The sequence below is a fragment of the Acinonyx jubatus genome, chromosome B3 (genome assembly GCF_027475565.1).
Source record: "Acinonyx jubatus isolate Ajub_Pintada_27869175 chromosome B3, VMU_Ajub_asm_v1.0, whole genome shotgun sequence".
In the NCBI taxonomy this organism is placed as follows: Eukaryota; Metazoa; Chordata; class Mammalia; order Carnivora; family Felidae; genus Acinonyx; species Acinonyx jubatus.
The window spans coordinates 95601155-95621032 of record NC_069386.1 but is presented as its reverse complement, the minus strand read 5'-3'; the positions used below and the strand labels follow the sequence as shown (position 1 = coordinate 95621032).

Genomic DNA, 19878 nt, shown 5'->3' with positions numbered 1-19878 from the left:
ACATAGTAATAACTTTAACAGTTTTTTCCTCTTTGGGGCAATGGAGATCATTGAAAGGAGTCGTTACCGTAGTAGAGCTGCTAAGAACAAAGAAACTGAAGAATTTTAATTTTAACTTTGCAAACTCATTATTTAAGATACCAGGGTACAGCCATCAACAGAAATCCAAAATGACTGTATGCAAGTGTAAGGATTATAATCATAAAATAAGCATTGAGTTAACTGTTGTTTCTGTCTAGCCCTTTATATACCACAGTTAGCCAATGTGGAGGTCCAGTGGGACTAAAAGGTAAACAGTCTTTGCAATTTCAGTTGTCAGAAAGTTACTAATTATCACAGAAGAGAGGCTTTCGTCTTTATAGATGAAGAGGTGGCGTGACAAGTCCAGTAACCTGTCAAGATCGATCTGCTAGAAAATAGCAGCACTGTACCTGGAATCTAGGTTTTCTTCACGTCCACCCGTTCTAGGCTGCTCTACGCTAGGTACTGCCACCAATGCAGCAAGAACGTTTTTGACCATATTCAATCTGGTAGATTAACATAAAATTTTAGGGAAGGTTTTTTTAGGTTGGACTGTTTCTACAATAGTGCTGTCAGTTTTTTTGAAACCTCTTTCAAATGTGGTTATGTTATTAACACTGAAAGGAAGTTATTTTGTTGAATTTCCTTCTCTAACACTGTATCAACAATATGCCAGTATTTGGGGGGGGGGTCTTTTTCTATGTTATACCTGGTTCCTGGGACACTTTTGCATAACATTGCATAATTTTGGATTAGAAAATTGTTGGAAATGATATTCTTTAATATTATAGCTCATAAAAGTAGTACCCATGGGGAGAGACTTCTTTTAAGACATAACTATTTTATACGTACATGTTCTTTTTCAACAGATGACATTCTTAATTACAAGTTAACTTGATTAGCCATTTACAACAACGTGGATGGAACTGGAGGGTATTATGCTAAGTGAAATTAGTCAAAGAAAGACAAATATATGACTTCATTTATATGTGAGATTTAAGACATAAAATAGATGAACATGAGGGAAGGGAAGCAAAAATAATGTAAAAACAGGGAGGGGGACAAAACATAAGAGACGCTTAAATATAGAGAACAAACTGAGGGTTGCTGGAGGGGCTGTAGGTGGGGGGTGGGCTAAATGGGTAAGGGGCACTAAGGAAGACACTTGTTGGGATGAGCACTGGGTGTTATACATAGGGGATGAATCACTGGATTCTACTCCTGAAATCATTATTTTACCATATGCTAACTAACTTGCATGTAAATTAAAAAATAAATAAAGATGTTTTGAAAAAGAACGAAAGCAAAAGAAAGAGATTTGGAAATCAAAGAAAACTAAAAAAAAAAAGAAAGAAAGAAAAAGAAGTTAACTTGATTAGGGGCGCCTGGATAGCTCAGTTGGTTCAGCATTCTGACTCTAGATTTTGGCTCAGGTCATGGTCCTGGGGTTGTGGAATTGAGCCCGAGTGGGGCTCTGCACTAAGCTTGGAGCCTGCTTAAGATTCATATTCTCTTTTTCTCTCTCTCTCTCACTCACTGTCCCCCTCTCCCCCACTCTCCCTCTGTATCCCTCCCCCACTTGTGTGTGCTCTTGTGCTCTCTCTCAAAATTAAAAAAAAAGTTAGCTTGATTTTTTTTTTGAGAGTATTGGCAATGCTTTCTTGTCTCTGAAAGAAAAATGTTACCCCCATATTATGACACTATAAGAAATTGTGGGGGTGCCTGGGTGTCTCAGTTGGTTGAGCATCCAGCTCTTGGTGCCGGCTCAGGTCATGATCTCATAGTTCGTGGGATCGAGCCCCATGTCAGGCTCTGCACTGACACTGTGGAGCCTGCTTGGGATTCTCTCTCTCCCTCTCTCTCTGCTCCTCCCCCACTCTCTCACTCGCTTTCTCTCTCAAACTTAATAAATAAACTTAAAAAAAAAAAGAAATTGTGTATATGACCTGTGGAAAGTATATTTAATTTATATGCCATAAGATTGTAATACAAGTTTTTGTGCTCACCTAGAATTCGTATGTGTTAGTAAATCAGATCTGTGTTTTTGTGGGATGTTTTTCAGGGAACATATTTTCAATATCATAGGAGCATTTGATATTCCACGCTTTGTGTACAGTTCAGAAAGAAAAAAATTTCTTCCGTAAGTATATTGATTTTAAGCTAATTTCAGATGGACACTTCTTTCAGAAGGCTTACAGCCCATGATTCATTTTTGGCCTGCCTTTGTGTACTGTGATAGTTATAAATAATCATTCCTTTTTTTTCTAGTCTATTAATGACCAACCACCCTGCACCAAATTTATTTGGAACAGCAAGAGATAAAGCAGAGCTGTTTCGTGAACGATATACTATTTTGCACCAGGTAAGCTGAGGGTAGAAAATGAGACTGTTTAAGATTAGGTAACACTCAGAGTTAATTTAAAGGATGGAATTTTGTGGTCCAAAGCTTGTTCAATAGACTGTTATTGGCCTGTGTTTGAGACCAGATGGAAGATACAATTAACAATTAACAACTATGATGATAAAAATAGCTAACATTTATTACCGGTTTTTAACATGCTGAGCAGTGTGTCCAGTATGTTACAGACATTACTTACCTCATTTAATCATCACAACATCAGTGTAGGTATAAAAGCTATTATCCTCATTTTACAGATGAGGAAACTGAGACCTAGATAAATTTAGGAAATTTACCAAAGATCACATATAGTAAGTACAGACCGGATTTGAACCCAGTTCATCTGACTCTGGAGTCTGGCCTTTACCTACTACACTATGCTAGCTTTGTGCAGTTTACAGTCTATGAAGTTAAAGACATTTGCACAAACAAGATATAAAGTAGAGTTTTATGTGCTGTGAAAGAGACATAAACAGAATGTATTCATTGGGAAAATCAGGGCCTTGGTTGCTTTGATCTTGTGAAATGGGGAAAAGGTAGTGGTAACAGTGTGAACAAAGACACAGCAAAGGGAAAGAGTGAACTCTGCAGGAAATGATAAGCAGTGGGTCCATTTTTGTGTGTAGAGGAAGGCTCGTGAAGAAGAGTAGCATGGGATTGGTTTGGAAAGGCAAGCGGGAGCCAGGTGGTCAGAGTGCTGTGGATGCCACTCTTGGCGTTTGGGACTCTGTTTTCTTGGTACAAGGAGCCTTGGAATACCAGAGAGACTCCATCACAGCTGGGTTTTTTGAGCCCTTCTCTACCAGCAGATTTGGGGATGGGTTAAAAATATGAGAGAAGGGGCGCCTGGGTGGCTCAGTCGGTTAAGCATCCGACTTCAGCTCGGGTCATGATCTCACAGTTCGTGAGTTTGAGCCGTGTGTCAGGCTCTGTGCTGACAGCTCAGAACCTGGAGCCTGCTTCACATCCTGTGTTTCCTTCTCTCTCTCTGCCCCTCCCTTGCTCATGCTCTGTTTCTCTCTCTCAAAAAGAAATAAACATTAAAAATAAAACAACAACAAAGAATGGAAGAGAAGCCTTAGAGGAGTCTGTTATTAGTCCTGCCATAAATGATAGCTGGGGGGAAGGAAGTGGCAATGGTTGTAGACAGGGGACCGCACTGGAGCAGTGGAAGCCATCATTCATGGTGACAGAGTGGATGTGAAGGGGAAGGCAGAGAGTAAAGACTCAGAGATGATTAAGGTTTTGAGTCAGAGAGTAGGACAGTAGAATAACATGGTAACAAATAAGAAAAAGGGAATGTTTGGGGAAGATGATTCAGATGACACAGGTACTGTCTTAAACATTTTTGAATTAAGGTTGTCAGTGGGAAATCAGGTGAAAAGTACATATAGAGCTAAAGAAAGAGATGTGGGAAGACAGATTTAGGGGGCATCTGCCCAGAGGAGTGGATGGAACTGCAGGGATGGGTGAGACCCTATGGGGCGGGGGGGAGAGAAGGGAAGAAAGGAGAATGTGGGGGCCAGGCCAGGGTGGTGGTATACGGGAGAAGGTTTTAAGGACAGGATGGTCAGCGCGAGTACGCTCTGAAAAAGGATGAAGAAAGTGAACCCTGAGGATGCCTGTCCTCTCCTTCCATCACCTACGTAATGTGGCCGGATCAGTCTTCCTTGATGTGTAGCTCTGATATTGTCATGATTTTGCAGTCTTTCAAGGAGGTTTATTGCCTATTGGATTAAATACAAACTATATATATGTAGTGTTTGAGATCTTCCATCGCACCTTTTTGGCCAAAATCTCTACTTTCCCTCTAATTGTACCATACTAGAGCCAAAAATGAAACATAACTATTGTTCATTCCTTCTCCTTCTTCTGTAACTTTGCTTTTATTCTTCACTCTCTGGGCTGCTCTTCCCTTCCCACTTTTCTCTGCTATTGAAACCCTCCTAACCTTCTCAAATTCCTCCTCTTTTCTGAAACTCTTCTTGATGAGTCGGATGCAATCTCCTTCTGCCTTAAAGCACTGACTATGTCAGTCTGTCTTGTGCATCATTTACTGGAGTTGGCCCTGCCTTGCCTTCGGGGTGCTTATCCCCGTTATGAGATGCTCCTTGTGTATTTCCCCTGCCACACTTGCTTGGCACAATGCTGTTCACAGAGAAGATGCCCAAGTAAATACCACATTTCTTTTTTCTTTCTTTTTAAAAATTAGATTTTAAAGCCTATCATATTATTTTGGGTGTGTCACATAATCCTTCTGAGCCTCATTTTTTCTTATCTGTGAAATGAAAGCGTTGCATTTTCGTCCATTCACATTTTATCACAGTTATCTTCCTATAAGCAAATCTGATGTTATTTTTATCCTATTTCAATATCTTTGTTTTCTATTGTCTACCAGATAAATTTCCTGACTTAGCATGTAAAGTCGGTATCGTCAGGGCTCTTTTATTGGAGGTTACAGAAATTCAAACTGACTAAAACAGAAAGAGGCATTTATTGACTTGTGGAGAGGTCTGGAGGTCCACCAGTTTCAAGCATGGCTGGATCCAGGATATCCCACGTCTTGAGGCATCTACCTGTCTCCATCTCTTGGCAATTTTATAAAAATTGATTTTACTTTCAAACAGGTTCTCCCTACGAGATGACAGAGGCCCCTAGTAGCCTCAGCTGCACTTGGAGAAAGTTCCTCTCTTCTGGTAGTTCTAGCAAAGGTCTCTTAGTGGCTCTTAGCTTGAGCCTGGACCATTCACTGGCCAAGAGGTGGGGTACTTATTCACTAGGCCTATTTATAGAAGGGGGAAGAGACACCAGCCTTGCCTAAACCACATGGACCACAGTGGGGCAGGGGATATGGTTCCCCAAATAGAGGCTCCAGCTAATCTCTTGCCCTGTCTGACATTCTGCTTTGTGTACCTCAGATTCCAACTATACTACACTTTGCGTCACTTCCCAAACACTCCTTTACTCTTGTAAGTCTTTCTTGTGACACATCCCGTCCTCTGCCTGAAATGTCTTGTCTCAGCCTCATATGGTTTCTCACTAGCAAAGTCTTATTTATCACTTAGGATCTCGTTAAATGCCCCCTTTTGCCTGGGGTCCTTCGTAGTAGGGTGGCCCTCCACTTTCCTGTCTCACAAACCCCTGGGCTTTGAGGGTGACCCTTGGTTTGTTGTCTTCATACATACTTCATACTGACACTCAGTCCAGAGTGTGCTGCTGGCAGCTATACGATAGAGCTTTTTCTTTAAAAAAAATTCTTTGAAATAATTTTTTTATTTTCCAAATTACACTTCTGGGTATTTGCATATTAAAACATGTGGGCTTTCAAATTTATTGAGAATAGGCAATATTAACATTCATTTAAGGACAAGATTTTGTCAGAGTACTGTTTTAATGAATTTTAGTTTAAAATGTCTGATTCAGTAATTCATGTGAATCTGTCTTTTTTATAGAGGACACACAGACATGAATTATTTACTCCTCCAGTGATAGGTTCTCATCCTGATGAAACCGGAAGCAAATTCCAGGTTAGTTATTTAGGAGGCGTAAGTGTACAAGTTAAATATTTATTGCTTAATTCTTACTTATTGAAATTTAAATGAGAATGGACCGCTGGTAACTGTTTAGCTAGCTAATTGACCTGTGCATTCTCACTGTTGAGAAAGACCATTGTCTGTGTCCTGGGCCCTGCAAATCTCTAATAGAAGCTACCACTTCCTTCTTTGGGACAGGCCCTGAGACACCTGGCTGGCTTGGTCGGTTAAGTGTTCGACTCTTGATCTCAGCTCAGGTCTTGATCTCAGGGTCATGAGTTCAGGCCCTGCATTGGGCTCTGCACTGGGTATGAAGCTTACTTAAAAAAAAAAAAAAAAAAAAAAAGCAGCAGGGAAGGAAGGCCCTGAGACTACGGTAGCCCCCAGACCGTCACTGGCCACCAACACAGATCCCTGGTCCTTCTGGTCCATTTGCTGGATACGACACTGGCTTTCTGACCAACTCTCAACATTACCCTTCCTGCTCTCACTCAAACTCCAAAATCCTGGTCCTTGTCTAGCCCACACACTTACTCATCTAAAATGTGCTTTGTCCGTTGGAGTAAAAAGTTTACTTAAGGCACTAAGGAAATAACATTTATAGGATAAATGAGACAGCACAGACAGGCCACAGGGTTGCTGGGGCCTGAGGAAGAGGTGGGAGGGAGAATGTTTTCTGTCACATGGGCTCCTTCCACTTTTGTACTCCTATGCCCTTTGTTTACTTGTTCCAGCCACACACCTAGTCACTGTCAGCCCGGCTGTGGCTTTATTCCTCTCTTAGCACACAGAGTCCTGCCGGGAGACAGTCCTTTGCTACTTCTAGGCCCTGCCAGTTCTCTGAGGTTCCGTATAGATTCTGAAGAGGCCCAGCCTCTTTTAAGGTTCATTACATTCTCTGCCATGACAGATCAGAAGTCATGATGAGTAGTCTGATACTAAAATATAATACTACACAATGCACAAATTAAGGTTTGATGGTAGCAACATAGGAGAAAACATTTATAGTGTTTGACAGTTTCTGCTTTTAACTTTTATGAGAGAAAAAATTGTATTCACTTTTGGAAATTGACATTACTTATATTTCCCTACCAAAGACCATCTATATGTTTTCTTATATATACTAGGTTTCCTGTGGCAACTTAGTTGCCCACAGCCCAGAAGCATTATTTCTCCTCTCCTTTTTCCCAAACTAACTTTAAGACTTAGCTAAATTATTTGGGAGACCTGGGTGGCTCAGTTGGTTAAGTGTCTGACTTTGGCTCAGGTCATGATCTCACAGTTCGTGAGTTTGAGCCCTGCATCGGGCTCTGTCCTGATAGCTTACAGCCTGGAGCCTGCTTCAGATTCTGTGTCCCCCTTTCTCTCTGCCCCTCCCTCACTCACACTCTGTCTCTCTCTCTCTCAAAAATAAATAGACATTAAAAAAAATGTTATGGGTTAATGTGATTATATCTGACTTTATTTTTCCTTCTCTATATTTTTAAAATTTTTGAGTAGTAAACAGGCAGTATTTGTAATAAAAAAAATTTTACAGACAAAAAGAAGCTTCACTTGGTAATTCCTATAAGAATGAAACATTATACACCCTTTCATTCAGCAATTCTGTTTCTGGAATTTGTAGAAGTATGTGCAACAGTTATACCCATGCACTAGGCCAAGAGAGGTGCAAGAAACATTAAGCACTGTTTTTACCAACAGAAAACTGAGCACCTTATGTGTCCTTTAATAGGAACTTGGTAACATAAATTTTTGTATATGTACTGTACATATCTATATCCATTAAAAAGAATGAAGTATATCTATGCATAGTTAAATAAAACGATTTCTAAGAGATATTAAATTTAAAAAGTTACGTTGTATAATATTAGTAATAATATGGTTTAATCTTTGCAAATAAAACAAAAACTGTATGTGTTTAGAAATGGTATATGTATTAACATATATGTAAGATTGTGTATAGAAAAGCATCAGAAAGGATTTTTTAAAATGGTGCCCCAATTGTTACTACCTTTAACTTAAAGATAAAAATATAATGGTCAGATTGAGGATGTAAATAAATAATAATGACAACCTTTTGAAATGCTAGTATAACTTTTTAAATAGCCTACTAATTTGCAAGATGTATTGACCAAATAAATAAAATTTATATTCTTTTCTATATTTTAAAGGTAAATGTACTTATCATTATTCAGAATACAGTAGTCCCTCTTTATCCAAGGGTGATATGTTCCAAGACCCCCAGTGGATGCTTCAAAGCACAGATAGTACCAAAACCTGTATATACTATGTTTTTTCGTCTACGTACATACCTGTGATAAAGCTTAATTTATAAATTAGGCACAGTGAGAGATTAACAACAATAATAATAAAATAAAACAATTATAACAATGTACTATAATAAAAGTTATGTGAATGTGGTCTCTCTGTCAAAATATCTTACTGTACTATACTCACCTTTCTTATGATGATGTGAGATGATAAAATGGCTACATGATGAGATGGGAGGTGAATGATGTAAACATGACATAGCTTTAGACTACTATTGACCTTCTGGTGATTCATCAGAAGGAAGACCATCTGCTTCCAGACCATGGTTGACAGAGGGTAACTGAAATTATGAAAAGCAAAACTGGATAAGGCGGGACCTCCTGTAATATGAGATGAGACTTCATTGCTAAGAGCCTGAGTTGGTATTTTAGCTTTTTATAGGATAAATTATATCTGAGTTTTATCTGATTTTCTACTCTAAAGTAGGTGAAAATACTGAAATGCACACTAAAAATTCACTTATTTATAAAAAGAGTAGTTTCTTCAAAGGACAAATTTTCAACCTTTAAGAATTTATTTTGTCTCATTTTAAGCTTAAAACGGTAGAAACCCTATTGGGCAGTACAACCAAAATTGGAGATGTGATTGTTCTTGGAATGATAACCCAGTTAAAAGAGGTAAGTTAAACTTAATAAGCATCAAACTGTTTTCAGCCTTTGGACTGATGAAATGTCAGTTCTGTATAGCATTTCTGCAGAGGGTACAGGGATGTATTCTTCATTGAAGGCTCCTGTCTCAGTTACCAAGTAGCCTTTGCATCTGCATTTGGTTTCCTGAGTAGACATCAGGGAGTGTCTTTGACAGGCCGCCAGTTTGCATAGCCTGAAATTAGTCCTCAGTGACCTCTGAGAGTACTGAGTTTCTAACAAGCAAGGCTGCAGACCACATCCTGCTCCCTCAGAGAAGGACACTGTTGGCTCTCTTAGGTGGAGGCACCTGGTGAGGCCCATACGGCCACCACCAAGCATCCCTCTTGCCGTCTCTTGATCTGCAGAGGTCATTCTCCATGTCCCTCTTAGGAGTCTCAGTCTCCATCAAGTGATTAATCTGAGGCTACCAGACTAGCAAATGGAAACACGTGGGCCAGGAATTGCTAGTTCTGAGAAATCTACTGTACTCTACTGTACTCTGTTGTCAAAGTTGTCAGTATTTTAATTATTTTGTCAGAGTATCCATTTTTACATAAATGTGGACATATTTCTTTTAACTTTTTTAGGGAAAATTTTTTCTGGAAGATCCTACGGGAACCGTACAACTGGATATTAGTAAAGCTATATCCTTTATATATTTTTTTAAATTATGTTATATGAGTTGGGGATATTGATTACACATCATTCTTAAGTTAACCTATTTGGTTTCCTATTGTAACTTACGTATGATGATGATGCAGGAATCGAGACATAATTCTAGCCAGAGACAAAAGAAACTGTAATTCTCCCTTATTTGGAGAATCCAAACAAGTCAGTGAGGAAGTTTATACCATGCTAAGAATGATCTATACTGACATTATTACCAAGCTACATCTTAGAATGGGGAAATTTAGGGGCGCCTGGGTGGCGCAGTCGGTTAAGCGTCCGACGTCAGCCAGGTCACGATCTCGCGGTCCGTGAGTTCGAGCCCCGCGTCAGGCTCTGGGCTGATGGCTCAGAGCCTGGAGCCTGTTTCCAATTCTGTGTCTCCCTCTCTCTATGCCCCTCCCCCGTTCATGCTCTGTCTCTCTCTGTCCCAAAAATAAATAAACGTTGAAAAAAAAAATTAAAAAAAAAAAATGGGGAAATTTAAACCTAAAATGTTTTAAGCTATGATCTACTCAGAGTTTCAAATGTGAAGTCTTTGAATTTATTAGTCAGAAGTCCTTTGAGCCCAGAATTTATGTTGACTTTATCACCACCTCAAGCATAGAAGTAGAATTATTTTCCTCAACTGCTGTATACCAGTTCCATAGTGGTTTATACACAGAGTCATGCTTTGTCTTAGCAGAAGGTAAGTCAGTATACCTTTTGCTGTCCTCCTCAACGATCTACGGTAAAACCATCTCTACATTGGTTAAAATGTATTAACATGATATCATTTGGGAGAACATTGTTTATAAGAGCATACTTTTGACAACATTAAAAAACTCAGACTGGTGATGGGCCTGGGGTTTCTTTTTGGGGTGATAAAAATATTCTGAAATTAGTGGTGATGGTTATACAACTTGCGAATATACCAAAAACCACTGAATTGTATACCTTAAAGGGTGAAGTGTAAGGATATGTGAATGATGTCTTAATAAAATTGAAAAAAACCCCAAACAAACCAGATTTTACTTAGGGTCATAAAGTGAGACATTTCCTAATCTTTGTACCTCATGTCTCCATACTCTAACATGTATTGTGAAATTAAAAAGTGAAAAGTTTTACTTTTGAGTCTGTTTCTATTTCATGACTTTTTAAAAATGTAGAACTGAGACTACCTTTGGATCTGTAGCTAGGTGGGACTGGCAACCTCTGTAGTTGGTTGACAGAAGATGAGACAGCAACTTAGCATTACTGCTTTGTCTTCCATAACTTTCTTCCTTTCAGACAAGAAGAATTGGACAAATGAAAGTGACTTGTTACTTATCTTTTTTCAGGCTGGTTTGAAGATCAGGTGTTTCATGTCAATGCCTTCGGATTTCCACCCACTGAACCCTCTAGTACTACTAGGTATAAAATGTTTGGCTGAAGCCCTATAGGAATTTCATAATACTGGCAGTAGTGGTTTTAAGAGTGTGTATCATTTGTCGGTTACTCAGGCTTTGTGTCAGAATGCAAAGAGTAATAGAAAGAGTTGGAAGACTGGGTTATATGTGCATCTGAAAACTAGCACGTTGATTCCTGGTTAGTTGTATTCGTATCTCCCTACCTTGGCTTTTATGGGCACGTGTTCCAGTCTTCCTGTCTCGCTTATCTATGGGGTTGATTAGAAGTTCAATTGAGGTAAGAGATAGGAAAACACTTAGAAGAATATAATTTTCATGTTAATATAAAGCCTTATTTTTCTACTAATGATTAAAAGTTACAAGAGGCAGGGGCACCTGGGTGGTTCAGTCAACTAAGTGGCTGATTTCAGCTCAGATTATGATCTCGCAGTCGTGGGTTCGAGCCCCATGTTGGGTTCTGCTGACAGCTCAGAGCCTGGAGCCTGCTTCAGATTCTGTGTCTCCCTCTCTCTCTGCCCCTCCCCCGCTCATACTCTGTCTCTCTGTCTCTCTCAAAAATAAATAAACATAAAAAAAAAAAAGGTTACAAGAGGCAGATGAAAAAGCTCTTTAATGTAAGCAAAAGCATCATAATGTTAGAGCCATTCCAAAAGGACCTTCTCTGAGAAGAGAGAGTTCCCTGTCACTCGGGGTTTTTGTTTTTTGTTTTTTTTAATTTTTTTTTAATGTTTATTTATTTTTGAAGGAGAGCGGGACAGAGTGTGAGCAGGGGAGCGGCAGAGAGAGAGGGAGACACAGAATCCAAAGTGGACTCCAGGCTCTTAGCTGTCAGTACAGAACCTGATACGGGGCTCAAACTCACGAGCTGTGAGATCATGGCCTGAGCTGAAGTTGGATGCTTAACTGACTTGAGCCACTCAGGCACCCCTGTCACTCAGGTTTTTGAGCAGAGGCTAAACGATGGTGTAAAAGTTGTAGCTGGTGGCCTGTGGGTTGAATGTAGTCTGAAGAGCTTTCTTTCTTTTTTTCCCCTTTGAGGTATTCCCCTTTGAGGTATCTTTTGTTTCCGTTGTTTAAAAATTAAGAGATTTCTCATAAAAGTCTAGATTTCTGAGTCGTCTTGAACAACCAGATCTGGCAACATGGTCCCTGAATTCTCCCCCAGCTATCACTCTACTGCAGTGATGGCACTTTGGGCAGGACATGTCAGTGCACCCTAGCTCATACCTAGGAGGCCTCAGCTGGTTGCTGCTTCCTTATTCAGTGTTCCCTTCCTGAAGCCTGTGAACATTTGAGTATGCCACCTTTGGGGGAATTAAAGTTGCCTCCTAATCTTGAGATTCTGTCTGTGGTTAAAGTGATTTCAAGAAGTGTAAGAATTAAGATTCTAGTCCTAGTATACCTGTACAAAATCAAGGTATACAGGCCACGTTTGCTGGCTGGAAGTTACTGTCAGGGCAACTTCTCTTCCTGTTGAGGTAACCTAGGGGAAAGTGCCGTTCATGCAAATGAGGACACAAGCCCTCATCAAACCAACTCACTTTTAAGTGAATGCTTTTAGTGCCAGTTTGTGGCTTTTTACAACATGGTAGGTTTTCTTTGGGATATTATTTCGAGCAAAATTTCTGTCGCTTTTGACATTTTATTTCCATACAGGCTTCAAAATTACTACTTTGGAATGAGAGGTATAATCAAGGAAGCTGGCCGTGAGCAGTAACCCTTCGGTTTCAGCCTCATACAGAGCCTTCCAGGCAGTGGAGACGATAGGGGGCAGTGCAGAGTAGTGTATGAAGCTCTGGCCCTGGCTCTCAGACAGGGTCTGAAACTGAGCACTTGCATCTGTTAACTGGGACGGGCCGCAGGCAAATCACTTAACCCTCCTGAACCTTTTTTTCTCTTTTGTAAAATAAAGAAAATAAAATCCCCTAAAATGAGGTTTTTTAAGGATTTAAGATTGTAATCTGAGATATGTTTATATATGTACATAATTTACTTAGGAACCACATCATCCATCCATCCATCCATCCATCCATCCAAGGAGAGAGTTTCTTTTTATGTGTGACTACGCATGTTTATATCCTTTTTTTTTTGACATTAATAATGGACACATACATTGCTTTGTAACATCCAAATTTTTATAATTCTGCCATGTATGTTAGTCTCTGTAGACCTCCTTAATCCCTTAGAACAAATTTCTACACATGGAATTGTTCGGTTAAATGGTTAGTACTTATTTTGAGCACTTTTATTAGATATTGTTTAAATCAAATGTGCATTCCTCCTACTTTCAATTACATAGGAAGTTTAATGTTTGCTTTAGTCGGTTTTAAAAGACACAGAAACAGCCTATTAAGTATTTATTCACTGCTTCTGTTTTTCTTATTTTAGGGCACTTAAATAAACTTATTTGCTTTTTAAGTGCTACAAGTAGTACATTTTCATGGCACTATTTACACTGATGGGAAAATAACCTCATTAGGTAGAAAGAAACTGAATTTGTAAAATTATTAGAAAAACATCTCCAAGGGGCGCCTGGGTGGCGCAGTCGGTTAAGCGTCCGACTTCAGCCAGGTCACGATCTCGCGGTCCGTGTGTTCGAGCCCCGCGTCAGGCTCTGGGCTGATGGCTCGGAGCCTGGAGCCTGTTTCCGATTCTGTGTCTCCCTCTCTCTCTGCCCCTCCCCCGTCATGCTCTGTCTCTCTCTGTCCCAAAAATAAATAAATAAACGTTGAAAAAAAAATTAAAAAAAAAACAAACAAACATCTCCAACATGGGGCTGGCTCAGTCAGTAGAGCACCTGACTCTTGATCTCGAGGTTGTGGGTTTGAGCTCCATGCTGGGTGTAGAGATTACTTAAAAATAAAATCTTTAAGAAAAAGAAAGAAAGAAAAACATCTCCAACAGAATATAGGATAGAAGCTAATAATTATGTCATAATTACCTAGGGCATACTATGGAAATATTAATTTTTTTGGAGGGCCTTCTAATACATCTGTGAAGACTTCTGCAAAACTAAAACAACTAGAAGAAGAGAATAAAGATGCCATGTTTGTGTTTATATCTGACGTTTGGTTAGACCAAGGAGAAGTGTTGGGAAAACTTCACACCATGTTTTCTGGTGGGTGCCGTTCTTTTCTACCCTTTTAAACTCGAAGGAGGGTTCATGTCTTAAAACTAAATTGTTACAAATGTATCTTTTTGAGTAGTCTATTTTCCTGTAAATGTTGATTCAGCAGTGAGATATTTTAAATGAGCCCATCTTAAAAAACTTAAATTTTTACATTTGAAAAATAATTGTGCATGCGTATGTGTGTTCATGAGAGCTAAGAATTAGTCCTAAGTATAGCATAAGAATGGATAAGAGCTTGGGTTTGGAGTCTGACAGAACTGGGTTTATTTATTTATTTTTTAATGTTTATTTATTTATTTATTTATTTTGAGGATGGGGGGTAGAGAATCCCAAGCAGGCTCCACGCTGTCAGTGCAGAGCCCAAGTCAGGGCTCTAGCTCATGAACCTGGAGATCATAATCTGAGCTGAAACCAAGAATCATTATGTTCAACTGATTGAGCCACTCAGAACTGGGTTTAAATTGCAGCCTGATACCTTGGGCAGGTTACTTAATCTCTCTCTCAGTTTATAGGGATGTTGTGAGAATCAAGCTATTACAGGGCCTGGCATATAGTAAGTGTTCAATAAATGGGCAGTATTGTTACTATTGTTTAAAAATACTGGTTATTAAAATAAGGTATTATTAAACTAGTAAGTTTTTGTTATTAAAAACTCATGGTTAGGGGCTCCTGGCTGGCTCAGTCAGTGGAGCATGTGACTCTTGATCTCAGGGTTTTGAGTTCAGGTCCCATGTTGGGCCCAAAGTTTACTTAGGAAACAAAACAAACAAAAGAAAAACCTCATGGTTAAAGGGTTTTTAATCTGATTTCTAGACTAGAAAAGTGATATTCATTTTATTCTCTTATTTTTAGGTTATTCACCAGCACCTCCAACCTGCTTTATTCTGTGTGGTAATTTTTCATCTGCACCATATGGAAAAAATCAAGTTCAAGCTTTGAAAGGTATTGAAGGTCTATTGAATAAATGTTTCTACATTTAGATAAATGAAATTGATAAGAAATGATCTATAATATTTTAATTTCATTTAAAAGATGTAGAGTTGTAGCTAAGCAAATATAATTTGACTTTTATGTGCATTAAATGCAAATTAAATTTAATGTCCCTTTAAAATTTTAGATTCCTTAAAAACTTTGGCAGACATAATATGTGAATATCCAAATATCCACCAAAGGTAATGATTTCTATTGCTATATTTTTAAAAGTTTTTTAAAAAACAAACAAAAAGTGAATTCTAAATTTTATATCCATGATTATTAAGAAATGAATGGAACAAAAGTTTGAGAAAATTAGTATGCTAAGAAAAAATTATCCTCACATCATGATAATGTATGTTATACTGTACTAGAGATTTATAGTGAAAAATATTGAAAAGGAAAGAGTGATACTTTCAACTATATTTTTAATTTCTTGGTGACAGTACTTTATCTAGAGCTGTACTCTTCAATATGATGGTCACTAGCCACATGTGTCTCTTTAAATTTTAAATTATTTAGAGGTTCCTGGGTGGCTCAGTCAGTTAAGTGTCCAGACTCTTGATTTCGGCTCAGGTCATGATCTCACCACTGCGAGATTGAGCCCTGTGGCTCTGCGCTGGGGTGGAGCCTACTTAAGTTTCTCTTTCCCTCTACCCCTCCCCCACTTTCTCTCTAGCACTCTCTCACTCTGTCTCTCAAAAAAAATTAAATTATTTAAAATTAAATATAATTAAAAATTCACTCACAATAGCCACAGTTCAAGCAGTCAATAACTGGACAGTGCATATAGAAACATTTCCATCACTGCAGAAAGGTCTGCTGGACAGTGGTAGTCTGGAGACTTAATTCATTTATTAAAATGCATTGAAATTTAAAAAATATTAAAAATTATTATTTAATTCAAGGCAGTAACTCGTCTTTAGACTACTGGATAGTGTTGCAATAATTTTTTTTTTAATGAATTATATTGAATTTTGCTACAGTAGTCGTTTTGTGTTTGTTCCTGGTCCAGAGGATCCTGGATTTGGTTCCATCTTACCAAGGTAAGTTGTGTTTAGATTTTTCTAACAGTTAAAAATATTTTGTCAAATTTAAAAATATATCCTACACCACATAAATTGTTTCTATAGGCCACCACTTGCTGAAAGCATCACTGATGAATTCAGACAAAGAGTACCATTTTCAATTTTTACTACCAATCCTTGCAGGTAAATATTACCATTTTGTGTTATGCTTTTCTTCGTTTCATTTCAAAACTAACTTGCTTCTTAAACTTTGTCTCCGAACTTTGACTACTATGAGGTAAATATAAAGCGAAAATTTCTCTTTATTTTAGGTTTCTCAAAACTTTAGAAATATTTTATCACTGGGCACGTGGGTGGCTCAGTCAGTTGAGCTTCTGACTTTGGCTTAGGTCATGATCTCACGGTTTGTGGGTTCGAGCCCCACATCGGGCTCTCTGCTGTCAGGGACAAGCCTGCTCGGGATTCTCTTTGCTTTTCTCTCTCTGCCCCTCCCTGACTCATGCTTTCTCTCTCAAAATAAATAAATAAACTTAAAAAAATAAAATTAAAAATATTTTATCACTATTGAATTCACTGATAATGAATTTAGAAGCTGAAAAACAGATGGAGATTTAAAAATCGATATTCTCATTACACATCCTTTAAGAAAAGCTACAATGGAAGAGGGAAACAGATTATGTGTTACTGCACATGCCACTTACTACAGTCAGAGGTTACAGTCCTTGGTTCTCTCTTTTCTGCCTGCATTCACTCCTTTGGTGACCTTAGCTACTCCCAAAGCTCTCAGTGCCATCTGTGTATTGACAACTCCCACATTTAACCTTTCTCCCAAACTCCAGACTTATGCATCCAGATGCCTGCTCATCATCCCCCGTGTATGTCTAGCAGACAATCTCACACTGAGCTTCTCATCTACTTCCCACCCGTCAGCTCCCAACCTGTTCTGTACCCTTCCTCATTAGAGTTCATGGCACCTTAGTCCTTCCAGTCACTCGGGCCAAAACTTTTTGGGTTTCTCTCACATGTAGTGTTTCAGGCAGTCCTTCAAAAATGTGAAGGAAGACCAAAATATATGCAGAATCTGGCCCCCTGTCACTGCCTCTGTGACCTTCTACCATCTGCTCTAGCCTGGATTACTGTAATAGCCTCCTCGTTGGTCTCGAGCGTCTACCCCTGCCCCTCGGTAGTCTGTTCTTAACGCTGTGTTAGAGTGATCCTCTGACACATAAGCATGTCACCTCCGCCTTACTGATCCTGAAATTTGGGTGCTCCTCGTGCCATTCAGTAACAGCCCATATCCTTGCCGTGGTAGTCAGGGCCCAGCATGATCTGGCCTCCTATTCCTGCTCCTCTCTTCCTCATTTATTCCAGTCACCACAGCCTCCTTGCTGTTCCTCAGACATGCCAGCCATGCTCTGTCCCGGGGCCTCTGCTGTAGCCGCTCCCTCTGCCTGTCCTGTGTTCCTCCTTTGCCTGCAGTGTTCTTCCTCTGCATATCTGCTTGACTCTCTCACCTTCACGTCTGTGCTCAAATCAGACTCCGTTATCAGCCCTACCTATTTTCATCATCCTGTTTAATCCTCCAGCCATCTAGCCCTTCTTACCTCACAAATGATCCCTGATAGCCTGTTTTTCTTTTTCCCATACACTTAGTCATCTCCCAACATCCCATATAATTATCATGTTTATTGATATTTTTTCTGACTGCCCTCCCTCCATTAGAATATAAACTGCATCAGGGCTGGGATCTTTTTGTTTTGTTCACTCATCCCTACGATAGTGCTGGACACATACGAGGGCTCAGTAAATTACTGTTGAATGAATGGAAGGATAGAGTCCAGCTGAATTTTTGCTGTGGTAAACGATGGGCAGTGGGAATAGCTTTGTATCATAAAACATTTTGCCTTTTAAACTATCTCCTTTTTTTTTTTTTTTGCTGAGGAAGTCAAATTCAACTAATGCTTTCATTTCAGAATTCAGTACTGTACACAAGAAATTATTGTCTTCCGTGAGGACTTAGTGAATAAAATGTGCAGAAACTGTGTCCACTTCCCTAGTAGCAATTTGGATATTCCTAATCATGTAAGTTAAGAGTCTTCTTTATTAAGCTATCATAAGTGTTGCATTATATAAAATACTGTTAAGTCACTTAATAATTTGACTTTTTATGTTTATGGTTCAAACTACTTTTGTCAGTAAGTTAATTTTTGTTACTAAGTCAGTGTTTCTCAACTTTGTCACTGAAGTATCCCCTAATGGGCAGAGGGAAGCCTAGAATGAACCAGAAATTTCTTTGAGTCTTCCTGTTTTGCCTTAAAACTCATAAATCTTACGTTGTACTTCAAAATATATATGTATTTATTTTAAAAAGTATTTACCTCGGGGCACCTGGGTGTCTCAGTTGGTTAAGCGTCCGACTTCGGCTCAGCCCGTGATCTCACGGTTCATGAGTTCAAGCCCCACGTCGGGCTCTGTGCTGACAGCTTGGAGCCTGGAGCCTGGAGCCTGTGTCTCCTCTCTCTGACCCTGCCCCACTCCTTCTCTGTCTCTTAAAAATAAAATAAACATTAAAAAAAATGTTTTTTTTTAATGTTTACCTCATCATGTTCATTATTTTATATGATCTGTCCATATCGGGAGGGTATGTAATGTTTATCTTGTAGCTTCAGGGTTCTCTGAAGTGGTACATGGATCCCCATATACCATTTTGGGAAATGTGGAGGTACATCTTACAGAGCATTTTTAGTATTTATTTTATAATATTTAAAGTTTATGTAGGCTACGTATCTATTCTTGGCATTACTCAAGCTGTGGAATTATTTTTAGATGAACATAATTAATAACTGAGTTTATTATACAGTTAAAAGTACAACTGTTCCAGTGTGACTACTTTGGGGGAGTAGCTTTTATGATAAGTGGTGTTAAATGAAAACTTACAGATTTTTTCCTAAAATACAGGATAGCTTATTTCATTTCATATCAGTGTTTCTCAAAGTTCTGTGATTTAAACTTCTCCTAATTGTTTCTCAAATTTTCTAAGTCCTTCTGGTAATTGATATTTAATGTAAAGTTATTTGTTAGCAATTTTAACTTTTACAAATGAGCTGAAGTTTGTTTTATATCATTCTTTTGTAGTTTGTAAAGACGATCTTATCCCAAGGACACCTGACCCCTCTCCCCCTCTATGTCTGCCCAGTGTACTGGGCATATGACTATGCTCTGAGAGTGTACCCTGTGCCTGATCTCCTGGTCATTGCAGACAAATACGATCCTTTCACTGTGACCAATACAGAATGCCTCTGTATGAACCCGGTAAGAATGTCATCAACCTTATATGGGCATAGTTCATCAAGATTGGAGTGTTATTTCTTTAAATTAAAAAATTTAGTAAAATCACTGTTAGGAGTAAAAATATGCTATTAAGGAAACATTGAATTAATGTGGTACACACAGAAAGTTCTTCAACTTTCAGGATAGCATGTGACTGTAAAGTAATGTAACTTAAAAAAAAGAATACACCAAAGCTTATAAATCCAAATGAGTATTTTTCCCCTTCAAGGTAACTTACCTTAGGATTCCTTTCTGGGAATTGCTTTCAGAGCCTGTATCTCATTCTCTTTAAATATTTTAATGTCCTTTGTGGATGATTTTGACTTTTGGAAATTTGTGCAAGTCCCAGAAACCTAAGCTGGATGAATGTGGGAATTCTTACTTGGACACAATTTCTACAGAAGTAGAATTGCCTTTTCATATTTGGGGAATTACCGCATAAACATTGTTGA

At 38.7% G+C, this 19878-nt stretch overlaps 1 protein-coding gene across 3 annotated transcripts in view; it reads left to right on the top strand.

The window, feature by feature from the left end:
• The window catches only part of POLE2 (DNA polymerase epsilon 2, accessory subunit), a 33614-nt gene that overhangs the window by 5795 nt on the left and 7941 nt on the right, over window positions 1-19878 (top strand). For 2 of the 3 annotated variants that reach the window (XM_015083300.3, XM_027065665.2), the window contains exons 4-17: window positions 2084-2161; window positions 2290-2383; window positions 5872-5946; window positions 8817-8900; window positions 9500-9556; window positions 10218-10266; window positions 10898-10970; window positions 13912-14084; window positions 14949-15038; window positions 15214-15268; window positions 16055-16114; window positions 16202-16279; window positions 18070-18178; window positions 19232-19408. In XM_015083300.3, coding sequence (XP_014938786.3) covers window positions 2084-2161; window positions 2290-2383; window positions 5872-5946; window positions 8817-8900; window positions 9500-9556; window positions 10218-10266; window positions 10898-10970; window positions 13912-14084; window positions 14949-15038; window positions 15214-15268; window positions 16055-16114; window positions 16202-16279; window positions 18070-18178; window positions 19232-19408 — 1252 coding nt within the window. The remainder of the gene's footprint in view (window positions 1-2083; window positions 2162-2289; window positions 2384-5871; window positions 5947-8816; window positions 8901-9499; window positions 9557-10217; window positions 10267-10897; window positions 10971-13911; window positions 14085-14948; window positions 15039-15213; window positions 15269-16054; window positions 16115-16201; window positions 16280-18069; window positions 18179-19231; window positions 19409-19878) is intronic. The other variant, XM_027065664.2, reaches the window with a different exon arrangement.